Here is a 22090-nt window from a genome sequence, read left to right as displayed (position 1 = left end):
TGTGCCCAAACTGTCTACGAGGATAATTCGAGAATAGTGTGTAAAGCACCAATATTTTTTTTATAAAAAAAATATTGGTTTATGCACGCTATCCTTGAACGAAAATTCTAAGGCTTATAAATTTATTATGCTACAATTAATATATTATTATTATAATTATTTTTATTTTTAAAATATTTTTAAATCATGATAAAAATTAATTATATCAAACAAATAATTATATCTAACATTATATCTAATTACTAAAATAATAAATAATTACTTCTAATGGCTAAAATTAATTGAAAAAAAATTTAATATATATATAAATTAAAAAAATTGTTCTCACCTTCAACTCTTCCGTGAATTCGATAGCTATGCAGTGACGGTGACGGCAACCGACGATGGTGGTGGCGGCCCGACGGTGGCGGCGGCGGTGGCCCTATGAAACCAGACAAGCCAGGTGTAAGAGAGGGAGACAGGGAGAGTGATAGAGAAAGTAAGGGAGGGAGACTGAGAAAGAAAATGAGAGAGGGAGACAGGGGAGGGAGGGGTCGATCGACGACGGGGAGGGAGGGATCGATCGACGTCGGGGAGGGAGAAAGTGTGAGAAAGAGAGGGAGGGAGAGTGAGACATCAAGGAACCTCTCTTCCGAATCCACCAACCCCTGGGCGATTACCGACCCCCCTTTCAACTCTCCCTCAATGGAGAACCGGGCGAAGCCACTGAGGACAGGGAGAGATGCTGGAGGAGGAGGTAGAAGGAAGGCTTGGACATGCGAAAAACTTCGATCCAGCGAGGATCAAAGCCATGGGAGGAGGAGGAGGAGAGGAAGCGAAGGAACCAAGAAGAAGAGGAGGAAGAAGATGGAGAGGGCTCTAGGGTTAGGGTTTCGAGGGATTAGAGGGAACTGGAGGGAAGGAGGGAGAGTAGGTGAGAGAGGGAGAAGGAGGCGGAGAAAAGGGAGGATTCGAGGGACAAGGTTTGGGAGGGGAAGAGGAGGAGGTCGGAGTCGGAGAGGAAGCGGAGGGAGAGGGAGACGGCAGAGGCGAGGAGGGAGAGGACAGGCGTGAGGTCCTCTGCGCTGAAGGGGGGACTGGGAGAGGGCCTACTCTTCTTCTCGGAGGTGGAGGCGGCGGAGGAGAGGCCTCGACCGGTGACGGTGGTGGGGAGGGAGGACTCGACCGACAGTGACACAGTGGAGACCGAGAGGGAGAGAAAGAAACAGGACGGTGCGCGGAGGAGAGGGTGGCGAGGCAGGAGGGAGACGGTGCACTGGGGGGTGGGCTCGATCGGCGATGGGGGGCGGGCTCGAGCGGCGACGGTGGCGGGGAGGGAGGGCTCGATGGCAGCAGGGAGGGAGAGAGAGAGGATGGTGGCCGGGAGGGAGAGAGAGAGAGGATGGTGGCGGGGAGGGAGAACACTTATCGGGAAAGATGACCGACGATCGGGGAGGGAGGACTGTCGCCGGAGATCGGGGAGGGAGAAAGAGCTTTGACGACCGCAGCAGCATGGGCAAATTTTTGATTAGGGCAAATTTTTGCCCTATTCAAAAGTATTTTTTTAATTAAAAAATATTTAGCGATGAAATAAATTTATTGCAAAAAGTAAATATTTTATCACAAAAAAATATATTTTTTATAATAAAAATTTTTTCATCGCAAATGATTAATTTTTTACAATAAAAATTTAATTTCATCGTAAATATAAAAAAATTATCGTAAAAATCAAGTTTTTTGTAACGAAAAAAATATTTCATCGTAAAAAATCAAATTTTTTGCGATGTAATTATTTTCATCGCAAAAAAAAAATTAGCAATGAAAAAATTTTTCATCATAAAAAAAATAATTTTTTGTAATAAAAAAAACTTTCATCGCTAAAGATCAATTTCTAGCAATGAAAATTAAAATTTTATTTCAAAATATTTAAATTTTTTTAACAAAATAAATTTTAGTGACAAAACTATTTCATCGCTAAATATAAATGAAATTGATCAAAAAAGCTCTTATTTTTTGCAACGAAATATCAATTTCATCGCAAGCAATGTAATTTTTTTGCGATAATTTTTTTTCATCACAAAAAAATATTTTTTTACTACAAAAAAATATTTCATCACAAAATATATTATTTTTTACAATGAAAAAAAAAATTTCATTGCTAAAAATCAATTTCTAGCAATAAAAATAAAATTTTTATTGCAAAAGATATAACGTTTTGTAACAAAATTTTTTTCATCACAAATACTTGATTTTTGAGGACGAAATTTAAATTTCGTTGCAAAAGTTTAATTATTTACGATGAAATAAATTTCATCGCTAAAATTTCATTGTTAAAAGTCAAATTCCCTATAGAGAAGAAAATGCCGGAGAAGAGGGAGAAGAGAGAGAGAGGGGGTTTTTTTTTTTGGATTTTATGCTTCAAAAATACCAAAGAGAATGGTGTTTTCAAAAATACCATTCTCTTTAGCATTTTTCACCATTTTTTTATTTTATGGTTTTTTTAATTTTTTTAATTTATTTTTATATGATTTTTAAATAAATAAAATTAATTTAAAATGGGCATAGTAATTTGAAATAATAATTTTTTATTCAAATTAAAGTTAATTTTTTTTAAATTAATAATTATAAATTTTATTTTTTTACCATTTTTTATTTGAATTATAATTATAATTTTTAATTTTTTAAATTTAAAACTATAATTTTTATTTTTAAATTAGAATTACAATTTCTATTTTTTTAATTCAATTCTTTTCCCTTTTTTCTTTTTTTATGGTGTTTTTTTACACCAATTTTTTTCTTTTTTTAGATTTTTTTTAAAAAATAATTTGAAATGGGGAAAGTAATTTCAAATGTTATTTTTATTTTAATTAAAGTTAAATTTTTTATTTTTTTAAAAATTTTAATTTATGATTTTTATTTTTTTCATTTTTTCCACTTTTTTATGGCATTTTTTTCTTTTATTTTTCTAGAATTCAAATTAAAATTTTATTTTTTTTATAATTTAAAATTATTATTTTCATTTTTTCTGATTTTTACCATTGTTTCTATTTTTATAAAATTTTTTAAGATATTTTTTTTATTTATTTGAAATATTTTTTAAATAAATTAATTTGAAATGGAGAAAGTAATTTGAAATGATGTCTTTTATTTTAATTAAAATTAAAAAATTTATTTTTTTAAATTTAAAATTATAATTTTTATTTTTTTATTTTTTTAAATTTTTGATTTTTTTATGGCACTTTTATTTTTTTATTTTTTATTTTTTTGAACATCTTTTTTTTAAAAAATTAATTTGAAATGAGAAAACTAATTTGAAATGATGGTTTTTATTTGAATTAAAATTAAAATTTTAATTTTTTAAAGTTCAAAATTATAATTTTTATGTTTTTCTCATTTCTTTCTCATTTTTTCATTTTTTATGGTATTCTTTATTTTAAAATTTTCTAAGATTTTTTTTAGATATTTTTTTAAAAAATTAATTTTCAAGGGAGAAAATAATTTAAAGTTATCTTTTTTATTTGAATTAAAATTTGAATTTTTATTTTTTAAAATTTATTCAAAATTATAATTTTTATTTTTTTCTCAATTTTTTCTTCTTTTATGATATTTTTTTAAAAAAATTAATTTGAAAAATAGATTGTAATTTGAAATGATAATTTTTATTTGAATTAAAATTAAAATTTTTATTTTTTTAAAATTTTAAATTATAATTTTTATTTTTTTGATTTTTTATGGTATTTTTAATTTTTTATTTACAATAATTTTTTTCAGATATTTTTTTAAAAAGATAATTTGAAATGGGGATACTAATTTGAAATGATAATTTTTATTTTTATCAAAATTAAAATTTTTATTTTTTTATAAATTTAATTTTTTTATTTTTTTTTTATTTTTTATCATTTTTTTTGGAGAAAAAATGAAAAAATGCCATTTGGGATGGTGTTTTTAAAAACATCATTCTAAATGATGTTTTTAAAAATATCATATTTTTTGATATTTTTTAATTTTTTTTTGACGTCGTTTACGTGAAAAATAGGGGGTGACGTGGCGATGATAGAACGTCATTCAAAATGATATTTTATCGGTTTTGCATTAATTTGATAAATAAGTAAAAAACTAGATTATTTAGGTAAATAAATTTTTTTTATATTAATTAGAAAAAGAACTCCAATTTCTAAATTATCTGTTCTTGGGTCTCAGCAAACCTGTACCAGTGGTCAAAAAGGGTTAACAAGAATTATTCTTCAGCATATTATAGTATAGCATACCGATACAGGAGGACTTTGTGCGTAGAATAGCACGTTATATAGAATAAGTTGATCATATCGGTCCAAGATCCATTTAAGGAGAATTATAAAAAAATAATTATAAAAAAAAATAAATTTATTTGAAGAAGAATAAAGTCCAAAGCCTTATAAAGACATTTCATGAAAGAACTTTTACGCATGTAAATAATCTTTTATCTTTCTTTCTTCACACCACAATTTTTCACACACAATTCCAGCATCTTCTATAGTAGAAGAAAATATTAAAGGTTCCTTTAAATAGAGCACTATATAGGTAAAAATTTAACTTATATCTGGACTCAACAAATCCAAGATTCACTAAAATATAAAATCTAATAACCTTTAAAAAAAATAATTCAATAGAATAATATTAAAAATAAAATTGAAAATTTATTAAAATTAATAATCAACTAAAAATAGAATCCTAATTGGATTGAGACTTAGTAATAAATCTCAACACTCTTCTTCACTATGAAGTCCATGCCGATGATGCTGAAAAGTTGTCGATGTCATGAAACGTCGTTGTGGCCATAGCCATCATTACCGCAGATATAATAATATGTAATAATTTATCAAACCAATAATTAAGAAATGAAACTTTATTGGCTCTAATAATAATTTTTTCACTAGCTCGTCCTTTTTGATGCATATATGAAAATCGATGATATTTTACAATACTTTCTCTCGATATTGACTACATGGTTATAATGTTGAGATTTTTTCAAGTATCTAACTTATTTCAACAAACATTAAGTTACTAATTACATTCATTATGTACCAGAGATGCATTGAACATTACTTGCATACAAGTAAAATAAAAAACAAACCTTTGGCCATAGTCATATATCTTTGGTCGGAAAGCTTCAAATATTTATCCATAATTGACTTTTTTTGAATATAGAATCAAATCCTTATGCATAGAATCTTCTAGCAGCTCGAACATTGGAGTATCTTCAAATTCAACTAGTACTAAGGTATAACAAGAATCATCTCCACTAAACATATCTTTTTATTCCTTAATTTCTAAAGCTACTTTAAAATCAATTAGTTTTTCATCTTCATAGTTGACTAAATCTCTACAAGAAACATTCAAATTTTGGATAGCTTCAATATAAAATCTTTCGTTTGATTTGATTCTTCAATATGGATCTTTATAACCGGATCAATTATATCATCCTTTGACTCTTTTTGAATAATTTCAAAATTAACGAATTCTTTTAATCATGATTTTTTTTTGAACTTGATATAGTAGGCATTTGATCAATCTACTCTTGCTCCAAATTTTCTTTTAGACTTGATTCATCCTCAAGCTAATCAACCTTGTCATACTCTAAGTTTTTAGAAATTGATTCCATCTGTAACCGATCAAGTCGCCCCTATTTCAAATTTTCATCTTCAAACCAATTTTGTTCCTCTTTGAGAATTTTGAAGAAGCATGGAACCAGAATCCACGCTTCATATAATTTTCATTTATGATTTCTCCTATTATCAAAATTTGAGTAGACAGCCGTAAAAATATCCCATGCTTTCTTCGGTTCCTTTGCATCCTAAATATGGAGAAAATTTTTTTTATCAATTGAAATTTGAAGAATCCACATTACCTTTGAGGTTTCAAATCTATTGTCTTCTCGCAATCTCATCTATTGACATTGTCTTTGACTCATTCAAAATATCTTATAAATCTTAGCCTATCAAATAAGATTTGACAAGAGCCTTTTAATATGTATAACAAGTATCATTCAACTTACGAAGAAAAGTGATGGTAGTAAAAGTAGTTTTATTAATATTAGTAAGATCAAACATCTCATAACTAAATTTGAGATAGTAATAGTATCGACCATGATGATTTATCTCTTAAATTATCAAATAAGAGTCCATAGGCTTACACTGCCATAAAATAAATTACTGAAAGTTCTTCAACTATGCTAAGTTATGAACATAAGAATCATCAACAATCAAGTTACCACTTCAATAAAATTATGCTTCGAATAAATATGATGGAAGTCACGAACCACTCAACCACTGTTCAAGTCTATGGTTCTAATACCACATAGAGCCATAAATGTAGGAGCTATCAATCTTAAAATCTATAGCTCTGATATCATGTAGAATGATATGCTATATGATGTAAATTGATCGTGCCAGCCCAAATCCAAAATAAACTCCAAAAAAATATTTATAAAAAATTATGAAAAAAATTGAAAGAAAAAAATAAATTTATTCATAAAAGAATAAAGATTAAAATTTTATAAAGATGTCTCTTGAAAGAGTCTCCACACGTACAAATAATCTCTCATCTCTCTTCCTTTCCACCATAATTTTTCACATATGATTCCACAGTCTTCCATAGCTAAAAGAGACACAAAAGTGTTCTTTAAATAGAGCACCATGTAGGTGGGAGTTGGACTCCTATCTTGACTCAAAAATCAAAGACTCATCAGAACATACACTCTGACAATCTTTAGAACAAAATAATTAAATAGCATAACACTAGAAATAAAATTGTAAAATCATTAAAATTAATGATCAACTAAAAATAGAATCTTAATTGGATTGAGATTTGACAATGAATCTCAACATTGTATATGCTACTACTACATTAACGATTACTAATATCATATTGGAAGGAGGCTCAAAGATAGTAATCTTCTGCATTATGAGCTCGATGACCAAAATAGACTATGGTCATTGTAAGGTTCCATATGACTGTATATTTAGTTCCATATCGATTATTTACTAGAAAGATCTTGTATATTTATACAGGACCAAGAAATCTAAATAATACCTTCAATCTAGTCTTCTCAGATGAGATTTTAAGTTATTACAAATAGTATTAAAGCCGATTTAGCCTATAGCCTATGTGAACTAAGGGATACGATAGCATGGGCTCATTAGGACTATCCACAGGTCGATCATGGTATTTATAAATGAATGTATGGATTTGGACCCTTAGTCTGAAGTAGATGCTAGGATTTAAATGAGAGAAATATGTGAGGAACTATGCGGACGTGTATTTAGTTTTATATTGATTATTTACTGAGAAGATCTTGTATACTTATACGGGACCAAGGAATCCAAATAATACCTTCTGATTAATTTTTCTGAGAGAGGTCCTAGATTGTTACAAATGATATAAGAACCAACATAGCCCATAGTCATGTGGACTTGGAGGTACTGTAGCACATGTTCATAGGAGCTGACCATAGGCCAATCATAGTACTTATGAATAGATATATAGATTTGAACTCTTAGTTTGACAAAGATAATATGGCTTAAACAGGAGAGTATGAGAGGCCACATGCGGATGCGTATTTAGTCCCACATTGGTTATTCACTAAAAAAATCTTAGATACTTATATAGGACTAAAGAACGTAAATAATATCTTCTAGCTAGATTTTTTGGATGAGGACTTAAGTTGTTACAAATGGTATTAGAATCGGCCAAGCCCATAGCGTATATGGATGAGGAGAAATTGCAGCATGATTCATTGGAGCTAACCATAGATCGATCATATTGTTTATGAATAGATATATGGATTTGGACCCTTTGTCTGACTAGAATGATGGAATTTAAATGGGAGGAGTATGTGAGGACCCACATGGATGTATATTTAGTCCCACATAGATTATTTATTAGAAAAAATTTAAGTACTTATATAAGATCAAAAAATTCAAAAAATACCTTCTGACTAATTTTTTTGGATGAGATTCTCGATTGTTATGGTCATTCCCTTCTGTTGGATATCTAGAGAGTTGGTTTATCCCCAGGGAACTTTGAAACTATTCATAGTTAAAGAGATGTTAATAATACTGTAGACTCCATGACTTCTTAAGCAGTCAACTATGTATGTCCATCCCAACACAGCTTTGTGATCTCTTGTGTTTAAACTTTGTTGGTTGAATTTACTCTATGGCAGTATAACAAATAAAAAAAAAGCAAAGAAAAGAAAAAAAAGAATTGTTAATTTTCCATATATATGAAAAAAGTACATATTATTCTTTTCTGTTTACAAATTATTTCCTTGGTATTTCACTTTATATTTAAATTAGGTACTCGTTGTGTATATTGAACCGCCGCACTCAATAAATCTCATTGGGTGGCTTTCTTGAATTAAAGTTGCCAAATCTTATTGAAGTCTTCAATTTATGGTAGAATCTCTAGCATATTTTGTCCACGTTTTCACGAAATTCCCATTACTAAAATGATATGATCTTTTTCTTAGATCTCAAAGTTGACTTAATTATCCAAAAATGAAATATAAGATGCTGAAGAGTTGCAAGTGTATGTGCAACATGGCCATATGTTAAGTTAATTAAACATGTTCTCTATGATATTTCTTTTTCCATGCATTTTCTTGAGGAAATTTCATGCAATATATTAAACCATCTTTCTTTTCAGAAAAAAAATGTGATATGAAAAAACCTAAATTCAAATCAAATACCAAAAGATCTTTGAATCACCGATGTTGATCACCTTTGTTGATTTGCAAGACACCAATAGGTAAGAGAACTTGTCAAAGCAGGCTTCGGCCGGACCCTCCATGGTTAAATTATAAAAAAATGGGAAGGAGAAGGAATTTGGCAGCAATAATTGGAGAATGGGAGTCTTCTATTCTCTTACCGTTAATATAGAGGTTTTGGTGGTATAAATAGAGATATTTGAATTTGAAGAGTGTTTGGTTGGGGGGAATGGAGGTCTGGAATCAGAATCGAAATTGGAATGGGTGACTCCCATTCCAACTGTTTGATTGGGAGGAGTCTCGTTCTAATTTCAAAGTGAAATAAGAATGGCTCAATCTATATAAAATTCAATTCGTACTCTCTTTTATGGATTCAAATTTTCATTTCAATTCTGATTTTGATCACGAACCAAACGCTTCGAAGGATTTGATCATTCCGATTCTGATTCCAAATTATTAAGATTTTCATTCTCATTTCGATTTCAAGTACGAATCAAACACCCCCTTGGAGTCTTTCAGAGATCATATCATAATTGACTAGGATCATATCTTAACTATGGAGGGATGTGTTGTAACCATCTGGGATTGCACTGTAGTAGCTTGAAGATATGACATAACTACTTAGGGCCTTTATGATAATCTTTACTCTGGACGTGATAAAAGGAGTACGTTTCTGCAGAAGGAGGGAAGAAAGCTGTTCGAGGTAAGAGGGCTTAAGCTGCCTTGGAATAGTTGCTGAGCTAGATGGCTGTCTAGCCCAATCGTGGGACTTTATCCAGAATGCGAAGCAATGTATGACCTCAGAAGCAAGTTGCATCTTGTCAGCTTAGCCTAGCTCTCAGATCAATTAGGGTTGACTAGGCTATTGCAGGGTTGCCATGTCAGCTATGGTTTGGACAAACGATTGTGCTATATTAGGTTTGTTTTTGCCACATCACCTACCCTCCACTTCTTTGATCGAGTTGAGATTGGTAGCTTGATTTGGTGAAGTAGCCTATTTGGATGCTTTGATAGCTCAAGTATCCGCTCTGCCATAGCGCGTTAGCTCTGAGTGATTGATGTTCGATTCTTAATATTCTTGTAATAATGTTTATTAAGATTCAATGAACACAATCAACAAGTCAACTGAATTGAAATGTAAGATCTGCTCACTATACTAAATTGATAAATTGTCAAGAATATACCAACAGTCGGAAGATTTACCTCAGAGAAAGTAATTTTAGACATATTGAACACCAGAAAAGAAATCTTTTTATCTGCGACTTGGAAATGGTGACATATGGCAATGGATTATCTCTACGTCAACTTTTAACACTTAAATCTGATAAATTGAATCAGTAAATTCTCTAAATTATGGAACACACATCAGTAAAAAGATGTCATGATAAAATATCAAACACAAATAACACTCACTCTGGCTGTCTATTGACAAATTGTCATGCATATACACCAGCAGTCGGAAGATTTACCTCAGAAAAAAGTAATTTTAACCAGAGAAGAATTTTTTTTTTTTTATTTGCCACTTGGGCATGGTGAAATATGCAATGAAGTATCTCTACATCAGGCTTTACCACTTAAATCTGGTAAATTGATTCAGTAAATTCTCTAAATTATGGAACACACATCAGCAAAAAGATGTCATGGTAAAATATCAAACACACATTACACCCGCTCCAGCTTTCTACTGCAACATCTGTTGCAAAATTTAGCAACTTATGTTGCACATACTCAAGCAGTCATCCATTGCACATCACTTCATGAAGTTAAACTATATTGTTAATCGTCATTAATCTCCCCGATGATATCAGCAGTTCCAGGGTCCTGTATCCATCAGAAAAAGGGCTGGTTCGGATTTTGCTGCACACCCAAACTTAAACGTGCTATATTTCCGGTATACTCCAGTAAGCTTCCCATGTCCTGCCTTCTGATGGAATTCCACCATCATCTTGGAGCACTCTCTGCAATGGGAACCAAAGCATACAAATGTCAGCAGAGTGTTGTAGCACATTAAACAGAAAATACTGAAGTTTAATATATTCACTGGCAGAACACAGTGGAAAAAGAGAGCTCACAAAAGCTGGTCTTCTGAGTAATTTGTATGGTGCTTACAAGCTCTATTCCAGTGCTTGAACCCTTTGAGAGTACACTGAGCAGTGTAGACAGCAGCAGCAGCTAACAATGAAGGGCGGAACTTGAGCATTTGATACTCGACAAGGCAGAGCTCGATAATGAAAAAAGATAGAAATTCTTGCTGTTTCAATGCAAAGAAACTATGAGTCAGGAACTGTCACTAAATTCAGAAAATTTTCCTTTTCATGAGGGTCGTTTATCCAACAAAGTATACCTTCTTGTCGGACTCAGCTGCTTTGAGGAACCTCCTCATGAAAGCATAAGGAGTTGGCACAGACATGCTGAATTGCAAGGTGTTGACTATCAACCTCTCCTGTTGCATTTACCAATATGAAAAGAATTAAAATGAGATGAAATCAGAACCAATATGCACAAGGCTAGAGATCCATAAACATTTACAGTAGATGTATGTAATAAACAAAAAGAAAGCAAACTCCAAATATTAGGTAATCCCATAAATTAAGAAAGGCAGGACATGGGAAACATAGGATATATAGTTTCATCAAGCCAACGCATGCATAATTTATATTTAATTTCAAAGTCATTACCATTTCCAGAACCTCTTGCCTTGTGTATGCACGGTCTGAAATTAGGATTAGATCCTCCACAACAGGAACACAGACTTCTTCATATTTGCATGCAAGTAGCATGGCTGTCACTCCTACCAACTGGAGTTTTTTCCTTACAACTGTTTGACGTGCTAAAAATCTGTCAATGATGTTGACAGTCAGAAATAACGTCTCATCCATAAGTTCAAATTTGTAGTGCACCTGTGAGAGAGGGGGAAAAAACAGCAAATTAAGAATCTCATAAGCTGGAGAATTCACTGACTCAAAGGTGAAAAGAGAATTTGATGATAAGGAAAAGGCATCTAACCTCTATAAGCCAGTCAATCAAAATAGCACGCATCTTCTCATTGATGTCAAACTGATTTGACATATAGTTAGGGCAGACACAACCTAAATCCTGCACAACACATGATGAGGAAACGTTTCTGTTACTTCATAAGGGATGGTTTCAGAAATTCCCAGAATCAGTCTAACAAATATTAAGCTGTTCTTCTGGTTAAACTAGGTAATCAAGTTAACAATCACTTCAGCTGCAACTTCATGAGTTTTAAACTTTTCATAGCTTTTGCAAACTTGCCATTCTGTCAAACAATAAACTTGGGTTACACCCAAGATAATGGGTTGTCTTATGAAGAAAAAAATGGATTCAACTTGGTTGTATAAACATTAGGGAGCTTAAGATGATTGGATTTAATCATATCAACCCTTTTTTTCATGCCAAAACATGTGTTAAACATAAAATGGACAAGAAAATTTTGAAATACTAGTAATTCAGTCCATCCAACATCATAATAGGAATCCAGAAGGGGTCAAAGTTCACCTCAGTCTGTCTATAGAAGTTGTAGATGTCCTCCACATACTCAACAACTGCCAAAGGATTTTTGGCATCACAGCTATCAATATCTGGAATAGGCTCCTCCTCTAGATCCTCCATTTCTACCTCCTTGAACTCACAATTTTCCTAGAAATAGTTTATGCGCAATCAGATTAATCTATCATCAAACATAAGAGACTTCAAAAAAATTAGAAGATTTATCTCAAAATATGACAAGTGAACACGAACCACTTCTTCCATCTCCTCAACCATAGGCAGAGTTAAGTCATTAGCTGACTTGAAATCCTCCACATGTACTGCAGTTGATGCATTTAAGGCACTAGAACTGGGAGATGATGACACCGGTTTCCTCTGTCTCTCACTCCCAATTGGCCGAAGCCTTGCACTAGAAACCTATATCAATATAAATCATCCGACTAAGGGATCCACAATCCATGATCAGTAACAAATTATACTACTACATTCTCAATTTATCAATTGAAAGGACCTGGTGTGATTGGTTTGCCAAGGAAGCTGCGAATCTCCTGTACAGCAATCCATCAAATATTATTTTTTTGAAAAAAGAAACCAACTAATTGGCATAAAGAAACATATGAGGGCTTCCAACCTTGTCATTGGTCGCCTGCCGGCAAAATTTTGTGCATTCTTATCATCCACAGTGCTCGTACTGAAAGTATAAGGCAAAAAATCTTAGTAATTGGACTTAGATGCACTCAAATAGATGGAAACAAGGGTCAGGATCCGGTGGATTACTCCTGCAACCCCCTCTTGCTCAGTGCACTTGGATACGGGGGAACGCCCACAAAGTTTCTAATGTCCCTCAGTGCTCTTCTATTGTCATTCCCCACGTCTGCGCCAAATCTCACGCCCTCCATTGGAACACCTTTGCAATTTTTTTCCAAATTATAATCAAACAAAATAAAAAAGAACAAATTTGGGATTCGCCAGCTAGGGTTCCGAAGGTAAAGTCCAAATCTTGAACTGATGACATAAAAGAAACCATGAAATCCAGAAGAACTGCAGTCATACCTCGGGCACTGGCTGATTTTATCATGCCTCTATGATTCTCACCAACTGTGTCCATTGCTAAAACCTACGGTAAATGAAGATAAACTAATTCAAGAAACCTGTCCAAGCCCCGAATCTTTAATCCCAAATCAGAAAATTTGAAAAGAAAACCAAGGAACTACCAAAAGCAACCAAATGACAATGTGCAAAAAAGTATTCCAAGAGATCGGTCAAAACCTCTGATGAACTCCTTGGGGCTCGGGCAAACTCGATCCCAGTCTTCCCTGAATTTCTCTTGGAAGACGCTGGGGAGAAAGGGAGCCAAAGAAGCAAGAACCCCCCAGGAATGGAACTCTCTCTCTCTCTCTCTCTCTATCTCTATCTCTCTCTATATATTTATATATATCTGTAAGCTCGATTAGAGGACAGGCGAGGGAGGAAGGGGGCGAGAAGGGGGGGATTAAAAGACGATAAAAGAACGGAGGAATTCGATGTATGAAAGGGGGGAGAACGGAAACAACGGATACTGTCCGCGGATGATTCATTTAAAACCAACGGCTAGTTAATAGTAGCCGTTGGATGGGGGGACGGGATACTTTATTTAAAACCAACGGCTAGTGAATGGGCAATGGGGGCTTTAACGGCTATATCTCGGCATGTGCTTTCAAAATCTCTGTCGGTGGGTGGTGTCATGGGCGGGCCTATTGTTAAGGTTGGGTCAGCGAATTTTTCCTGGTGCTTCCTTCGATTAGTCGCCACCAACCTTCTTTTTTTTTTTTTTTTCCTTCCTTCCTTCCCTCACATGGTCCTATTGCACCGCTCCAGCCTTTTTTTTTTCCCCATATGTTATCTGTTTTGCATGGAATGAAGAATGAATGGTGACGCTCTCTAGCCAGAAATAGCGCAGGCTCGATGATAACAAATACAACAATAAGAATAATAATAGTGCGGCATCAGCAATAATATTAGTAATTCTAAGATGATGATATAAAGATCATGATGTCAAAAGAGTGTTGAAATTGTACATAGATGTTAATAGTTGAAATATGTTGAGTTTTCTTTTTCATGTTGCCGGAGTTCCATTTATTTTCAAGTACTTTGCTACCGTTCTAGTCAGCATTATTTGTTTGTATCCTTGCATTTATTCTGGAAATCAATGTCACCATAAATCCTTGGTGCTCCACTATCTATTAGTTTACTTGATCATCTGTGTCAGTTGGTGATCGGTGTAGTACCCATGGAGGCATCAAGTACTGCTGTCTCGTGAGATTCGATCAACTCACGAGCACCACCACATCTCGAGTAGCCAAGGGAGCCAGGGTAAGTATTTCCAAATTAACTATTCTTGGGTCTTAGCAACCTATCAGTGGTCAAAAATGGTTAACAGGAATTATTCTTTAGCATATGGTAGTATAGGATATTATTATTGTGTCGCTGGCTGAGTTGGAGAGGGGTGTGGGAGGCCCTTAATTGTGTATGCTACTACAGCGTTGACAGCTACTAACATCATATTGGAAGGGGGCTCAAAGACAGTAATTTTCTGGATTATGAGCTCGATGACCTTGAAAAAATACGGCCATCCTCTTCTGTCGGCTATCTGGAGAGTTGATTCATCCCTGGCGAACTTTGAAGCTACTTATAGTTAAAGAGATGCTCATAGTACTGCATACTCGATGGCTTTGTTAACCAGTCCATCATGTGTGTCCTTTATTTGGGAATCTAGGTCGTTTATCCCAACACAGCTTCGTGATCTCCTGTATTCAAACTTCATTGGTTGGATTTACTCTATGGCTATGTAACAAACAAACGAAGGAAGAAAAAAAAAAAAAAACAGAAAAGAAAGGAAAAGAAAAGAAAGGATCGTTAGTTTTTCATAAAAAGGTACATATTATTCTTTTTTGGGTACATATTATTCTCTTTTGGTTACATATTATTTCTTTGGTATTTCACCTTGTATTTAAACTAGATATCATTAGGTGGCTTTCTTGAATTAAGGCTGCCAAATCTTCTTGAAATCTTTAATTTATGGTAGAATCTCTAGCATATGTTGTCCAGGTCTTCACAAAATTCCATTACTGATATGATATGATTCTCTTTTTTAGATCTCCAAGTTGAATAAATTATCTAAAAGCGGAATATAAGTTGGAGAAGGGTTGTGAGTAAGTATGTGCAACATGGCCATATGTTGAAGTTAAATAACATGTTCGCTATGATATTTCTTTTTCATGCATTTTCTTGAGGAAAAATTCATGTGATACATTAGATCACCTTTCTTTTCAGAAACAAAGGTGGTATGAAATTAACCACATAAATTTGAATCCAACAGCAAAAGGATGAAGTTGGTGCCGATCTTCCAATCCTTGATGTGGATCATTTTCATTGATCTGCAAGATAGCAATGTGTCAAAGAAGTTGTCGGAGCAGATTTCAACTGGGCCATTCAATAGTTAACTTAGGAAGATTTTTGGTGTGGTTTAGGGAATGAGAGACTTTTATTGTCTTACCCTTAATGTGGAAATTTTGGATGTATAGATAGAGATGTGGAATTTGGAATCTTGTAGAGATCCTGTTATAATAAACTAAGATCATGTCTTAACCATCAAGGGATGTGCCATAATCATTTGGATTGTATTGTAATCACCAAAAGATACTGCGTATATAACCATCAGAAGATGCCGTGGAGCCGCTTGGGGCCTTTATAGTAATCTTTGCTCTCTGCATGATGGAAGGAGTATATTTTTAAATAAGACGAGAAGATTGTTGTTCGAGGTAAGAGGGTGAAGATCAGCCTAACATGGTTGCTGAGCTGGATGGCTACCTAGTCGAGTTACGAGACTTTATCCAGTATGCCAAGCAATGTGTAACATCAAAGTCAATTGCTTCTAGTTTGCTTAGCCTAGCTCTCAGATTGGTCGAGGTTGACTAAGTCAGATTACATTAAGGATTTGTCATGTTAGCTATGGTTTGGATGAATGGTTGTGTCACATTTTTAGATTCATTTTTGGCCAAATCACCTGCCCCCCACTTCCTTCATTGAGTTGAGATCAGCAACTCGATTCGAGAAAGTAGATTTATTGGATGCTTCGATGGCTTAATTGTCCACTTTGCTGTAGTGTTGACTCAAAGTGATTTATGTTCAATTCTTAATTTCACATCTATTGTTATGATATCGAATCGCTTCAAATCTATAGTCTATTGCCTGACATCTTAATGCTGCCACTTTGTACATTGTGCACATTGGGTCGAGACTCGTAGTGTTTTCTATTTGGGGAGATCAAGGATCCATGATCCAAGCCATCCATGTCGCACATTGGAGCTATTCACCACATAATAAAGATAGAGACAGTATTTTCTCCTTTTTCATTGTCATCATAATCTTTTTCCTATTTTCCCATCGTTGCCATCTTCCTCCCCAAAGATTAGAGGTCCAAACATTTTTGCTCCCTCACTTGGTTAGCAAAAGCATTATGTCCTCCATTTCTTATAGTTCCTAACCTGCTAGATCTTTTGCAATATGAAATAGTGAGGTCGGGTTATAGAGATCTAATTTCTCCATGGCCGACCTTAGTAGACTAGAAGATAACATAATATTCTAGTTTTTGTAGATGGCTGACTCGACTTGATGAGAGGGGTCTTCAAGCATAAATTAGATCATCCATGCGATGCCCTCAGGTGGGATTTAGGATTCCTACCCACCCTTTTATTGCAGCCTTTCTATTGTCTTACAATTTATCTCATGTAGAGATTTATTTGTTATTTCACCTAGCATCAATTTAGAGTTAGCATAGATATATTTGGGTCGGATATGGATCGGATATTGGTATATCCATATTTGTATCCATATTTTCAATATATGCAAATACGGATGTGGATATTAAATATATATCAAAATTAATATTCATATTTATTCTAAATTTATGTGGATATACATTAGACACTAAGCATATCCATAGTTTTTCTAAGTAGATACGTATGTAAATTAAATATTAAGTACATCTATATTTTTCTATTCGAACACATATATAAATCAGATACTATTTCAGATATTAATTAGATTTTGAGTAGCATTCAACAATAGAAATGACATCATCATACAGGATAAATTTAATATAAAGTTTTTAATTTTAATGAACATTTATTGAAACAAAGATAGTAAGCCAAGTCAAATACCTTCATGGTAAGAAATAACTCTAAAATGACATAATTATAAAGGATAGATTTAATTAAAAATTATAATTTCAGCAAGTATTTATTAAAAGTAGGAAGCTAATCGTCATTACAAGTAATAATTCGAAACCAAAAACTACAATGACATAAAGAATATATTTAAATAAAAAAATTTAATTTCAACAAACATTTATTGCTATAGAATATATATTTTTTTTATAGGACTTCATCAATTAGTTAAGAAGCAACCTTTTATATGTGAAGGAAAATATAATTAAATATTTTTTTTACATGGTAAAAATAATTTAGAAGAATCATCACTTTTCCCATGATTTTCTTTCCAAATTTTTTGAATTTTGAAGAGGGGTTGAGTTTTCTCTTTGCTTTCCATTATTACATGTAAATTATGAGAAGATCCTCCCCTCAAAAATTCTTTCTAAAATAGATGTACCATTAAGGGTCTATTCTTTTATAAGTATAAAATTTAGCTGAGAATCTATATTTTTCTAGATAAATATTTTTTAGATAATATTTAGATAGAAATATAATTTATTTATATTTTTTATGTATAGAAAAGCGGCTTTAAAATTTATTACCCATGTTCTTTTGTATTGCTACTTTTCTGGATAACTTGCTAAAATTTATCCATATTTCTCATAAAATCTTTTATATTTTTTAGATTTGAAAAAAATGGATGATTGAGTAATTGAGTATTGAATGATGGAGATACTGAAAATGAGAATAAAATATTTTAAAAATATAATTAAATGTCCACTCTACTGATTGATGAAAAAATGATTATCCACCCTCTAGATGGATAAGATTTTTCTTTCATTTCTTAGATAAAAGCTATTCATTAAAAATAATTTATCTATTTTGAAAAGTATGAGCATATGGATAAGTTGGTCAATGAAAAAGTTGAACAAATTTTTCATGATATTAATCCACAAAAGAACATCCTAAGAGAAAAAAATAATGGAGGAATTAAGATTTAGTGAGATTTTAGTTAGATCATTATAAGAATGATATCAGCATGACGTATAGGGAGGCAATAAAAATTTAGATATAATTTTATGTAATATAATTTTTTCATGGCATCCATGATAGTTTATCTTCCTTAGTGATAGCTTAGCTATCAACAATATATTATTAGAAGAGCCTTTCTTTTTTTTTTCTTTTTTTTTTTTAATGGATGCATGAAACTACATTTTATAATCATAGAATTATCTCATCAAGCGTAAACTTTATTTTCTAACCTACTCAAAATTGATCTATATGGAATATTTTTGCTCGACTATCGTCCCCACAAGAAAATAATAATGAATATTATAATGGCATATAGCTTGGATTTGTTTCACTTATACACTACAATGGTCCAAATTTTGTCTGTAGAATAACATTTTGTTTACAAATACTTTTGGAGCCATTACCAACCATCAAAGCAGCTACTCCATCAAATGTCAAAATAATATATTGTTATATCATTTAACCATATTAACATGTAAATAACATGGTTGCCAAAAGTTATATCAAAAAGTCTGATTAAAATTTAAATTTATTTGAAAATTTTCCTTTATTATGAATACATTACTTTTTTGAATTTATTTAAAATTTTCTAGATTTTTTCCCCTTTGTACATGAAATCTATTTCAATGCATGGTATTTTTGTCCCTAAATGTTCCTTTTTGCACAAAATTCTTTTTTTTTGCCATGAAAATTTTTTTGTCCATGTGGTATTTTTTTTCCATTTTTCAATGTTCTTTTTTGAACTAATTATACCTTTTATTCACAAAATTTATTTCATATTTTCTTTTTTGATCATTTATTTTTGAATGAAATTCTTTTTACATGACTTAGGATTTTTTTTTTTGTGCAAGTAAATTATTTTTTCCTTGTTCTAATAACTTACATTTTTTTCATGATCATGGTATTTTTTTTTCTTTTTTGTACATTTATTTTTGAACATATTTTTTTCCTTTTTACACAAAATTTATTTTGAATTTATTTCCAATATTATTATGGAGTGTCCTAGGGTAACAAAAGTTATTTCAGATTAAGAGAAAATTTTTTGAATATTTTTTCCTTTAATGCATGAAATTTATTTCAAATTCGTACCTGATAATTTTTTCTTTCTAAATGTTATTTTTTGAATTATTTTTTTTGAATTTTTTGATTTGGTATGTATTTTCTTATTTGGTGAATGCAGTATTTTTTTCCTTTTTGAATGTTACTTGTTGAATTAAATTATTTTTTTTCTTTTTAGATTTTTTTTTTTGTGTGCATGGTATTTTTTTTCCTTTTTGAATAAGTGTTTCACAGTAATCATGAGTATTATATAGTGTTCCTCCATTGTAGATACTAAAGAATAAGATCTTTAAATAATAAAATATTAACATGCAAATAAAAGTAATCTTTATTTTTATTTTTCAATAGTTTGAATCATATTTAATATAAATAAAATCAAGTAGTCAAGGATATGAAAAACATGGATTAAACAGCACAACTATTTATTAGTTTCCATTAATTTTGTAAAAACAAAATTGACCCATCATGTATAAAATAGTCAATTATAAGTATTCACATAGTACACGAAAATAGTTACTCTTAGCTTCAGTTATCAAGTTTTTGGCTTTAGTTACTTCTTTTATATCTACAATATTTCAACCATTTTTATTATAAAAAATGAATAATTAAAATAGAAATAATGAAAAAAAAAAGCTACAATATCTCTCCCAATAGCTTTGATTACCATGGCAACACTTCAATTGCATAAAGAAATAGAGGATATATTTTTTCTTATCTCCTACTATCTTCGATTGCGATGACATTAAACTCAAGTTTGTATTTATTTTAAAATTTTTCATGTTTGAAAGAAAATAAATAAGAAATGATTTTTTTTGTGTGAAGAATTTTCTTTTTTTTGCATGAATGCCTAAATTTATATTGAAGAATCTAACTGAAATTCAAATTTATTTCAATTTTTTATGTATTACCAATGAATTTTTTTTTCGAATTCTTCTTTTTTTACACGAAAATTATCTCAAATTTGTGCGTGTTTTTTTTTTTGGGTACCTAAATGTTCCTTTCCAAATGAAATTCTTTTTCTTTTCTTTACACAACTTAGTTTTTTCCTTTATGAATGTTCCTTTTTAAACATTTTTTTTAATGTGAAATTTATTTCTCATTTTCTTTTTTGATCATTTATTTTCGTATGAAATTCTTTTTCCTTTTTTCATGATTTAAGATTTCGTTTGCAGTGTAATTCTTTCTCCTTTTTGAATGATTTTTTTATTTTTTTTACACAACTTAGAATTTTCTCTCTCTCTTTTTTTTTTGTGTGTGTTCATGGTATGTTTTTTTTTTTTCCTTCCGAACATTCTTTTTTAACAAAATTCTTTTGTGTTCATAAATTAGTGTATTGGATATGGTTACGTTGTGTAGAACAAAAAAAAAAAAAAACAGTGTGCCAATCCATGAAAATTTCATTGCACTAAATAATATTCCTCCACCTCCTCCCTTTCTATTCTATCTCTAGATCACACATGGAATATGATCTCCCTAGACAAGTTTATCTACTACCTTTGACAAGAATCTAAGCCATCCATGCGCATATATTCCTCAGAATGCAGTCAATGACCAAATTTAATCTATCCCAACACATTTAGAAGGAAGTGCCACATGAGTTGAAGTTGCAGGTGGATGGCACCATGGAGCATTTGCCTTTGGGCAGATCAGGAATGTTGCATTTCATATGAAAGCTGAGGTGTGTCTCCATGCAGTAGTTCTTGGGGTTGTAGTTGATGCCGGTCGGTAGATATTGGATGGTAGGATGCGGCTCCAAGGCAACAACATCTCTCCTGCATTGCATGTGGGTTGTAATTAAAAGGTTATAAGTTGAGTTGGTGAATAAGAAGGAAATTAGAGAGGTTTGATTGCAAGTTAAAGAAGGATCACCTCCTGGGGTCAGGGTTGTTAACAGAAGAATGAGAGCGAAGTCGTAGTGAGGATTGACCTTGCCCATGGCTGTCAAGATGTGTGGGAACATACTGAGAAAGAGAGAGAGAGAGAGAGAGAGAGAGAGGAGGTATAAGACTTGAGGGGAGGGAGGTTTATGGGTGAGACTCCAAGGTTGCTAAGTGAGACTTCAAGGTACATCGAAGACTTCAAGGTGCATTCTAGCTTGTGAGAGCTGCATGGCAACATATACTATTTTGCAAGTAGTAGTGGCAATCAGGTTAGATCGGATCGTAAACGAGCCAAGTTAATACGGGTTGGATCAAAAAATTATCAATTCAAATTTGATCTGTTTATTAAACGAATCAAAAATTTAAATCTGAATCTGATCTATTTATTAAACAGATAATCCGATCCGATCCGTTTAATCTATTTATTAAATAGATCAAATTAGATTAAATAAATTAAACAGGCTAAATAGATTAAATAGGTCGGATTAAATAGATCAGAAACATATTAAACTGATCTTAAATGGATTAAATAGGTTAAACAAGCCGGACTAAATGGGTCAGAAATAGGTTAAATAGATTAAACAGGTTAAATGAATTATCTGACTCAATCCGATCTGAATATTAAACGGATTAAACGGGTTAAATGGATCAGATATCTAAAATTCAAATCCCATCCAATTATTAAATGGGTT

General features: G+C 32.1%; 1 protein-coding gene across 1 annotated transcript; it reads right to left on the bottom strand.

Annotated features, from left to right (window-relative positions):
- Positions 1–10232: 10232 nt before the first annotated feature.
- On the bottom strand, positions 10233–13700 carry LOC105055211 (cyclin-B2-2). Its single transcript, XM_010936969.4, has 12 exons — positions 13505–13700; positions 13289–13352; positions 13013–13142; positions 12867–12926; positions 12747–12783; positions 12488–12652; positions 12245–12385; positions 11732–11821; positions 11404–11625; positions 11070–11168; positions 10798–10976; positions 10233–10683 (listed from the first exon to the last, which is right to left on the bottom strand). The coding sequence occupies exons 2-12, from the start codon at positions 13341–13343 to the stop codon at positions 10530–10532; spliced, it is 1332 nt and encodes a 443-aa protein (XP_010935271.1). The 5' UTR covers positions 13344–13352; positions 13505–13700; the 3' UTR covers positions 10233–10529.
- Positions 13701–22090: the final 8390 nt, after the last annotated feature.

The sequence above is a fragment of the Elaeis guineensis genome, chromosome 12 (genome assembly GCF_000442705.2).
Source record: "Elaeis guineensis isolate ETL-2024a chromosome 12, EG11, whole genome shotgun sequence".
NCBI lineage: Eukaryota > Viridiplantae > Streptophyta > Magnoliopsida > Arecales > Arecaceae > Elaeis > Elaeis guineensis.
The sequence above is the reverse complement of the archived record's forward strand: the minus strand, read 5'-3'. Positions and strand labels throughout refer to the sequence as shown.

Coding starts and splice junctions, on each gene's coding strand:
- LOC105055211 (XM_010936969.4), bottom strand. CDS start 13,343: ATGGACACAGTTGGTGAGAATCATAGAGGCATGATAAAATCAGCCAGT. Junction 12,386..12,487: donor TTGAGGAGATGGAAGAAGTG/GTTCGTGTTCAC, acceptor AACTATTTCTAG/GAAAATTGTGAGTTCAAGGA. Junction 10,684..10,797: donor TACTCAGAAGACCAGCTTTT/GTGAGCTCTCTT, acceptor TTCCCATTGCAG/AGAGTGCTCCAAGATGATGG.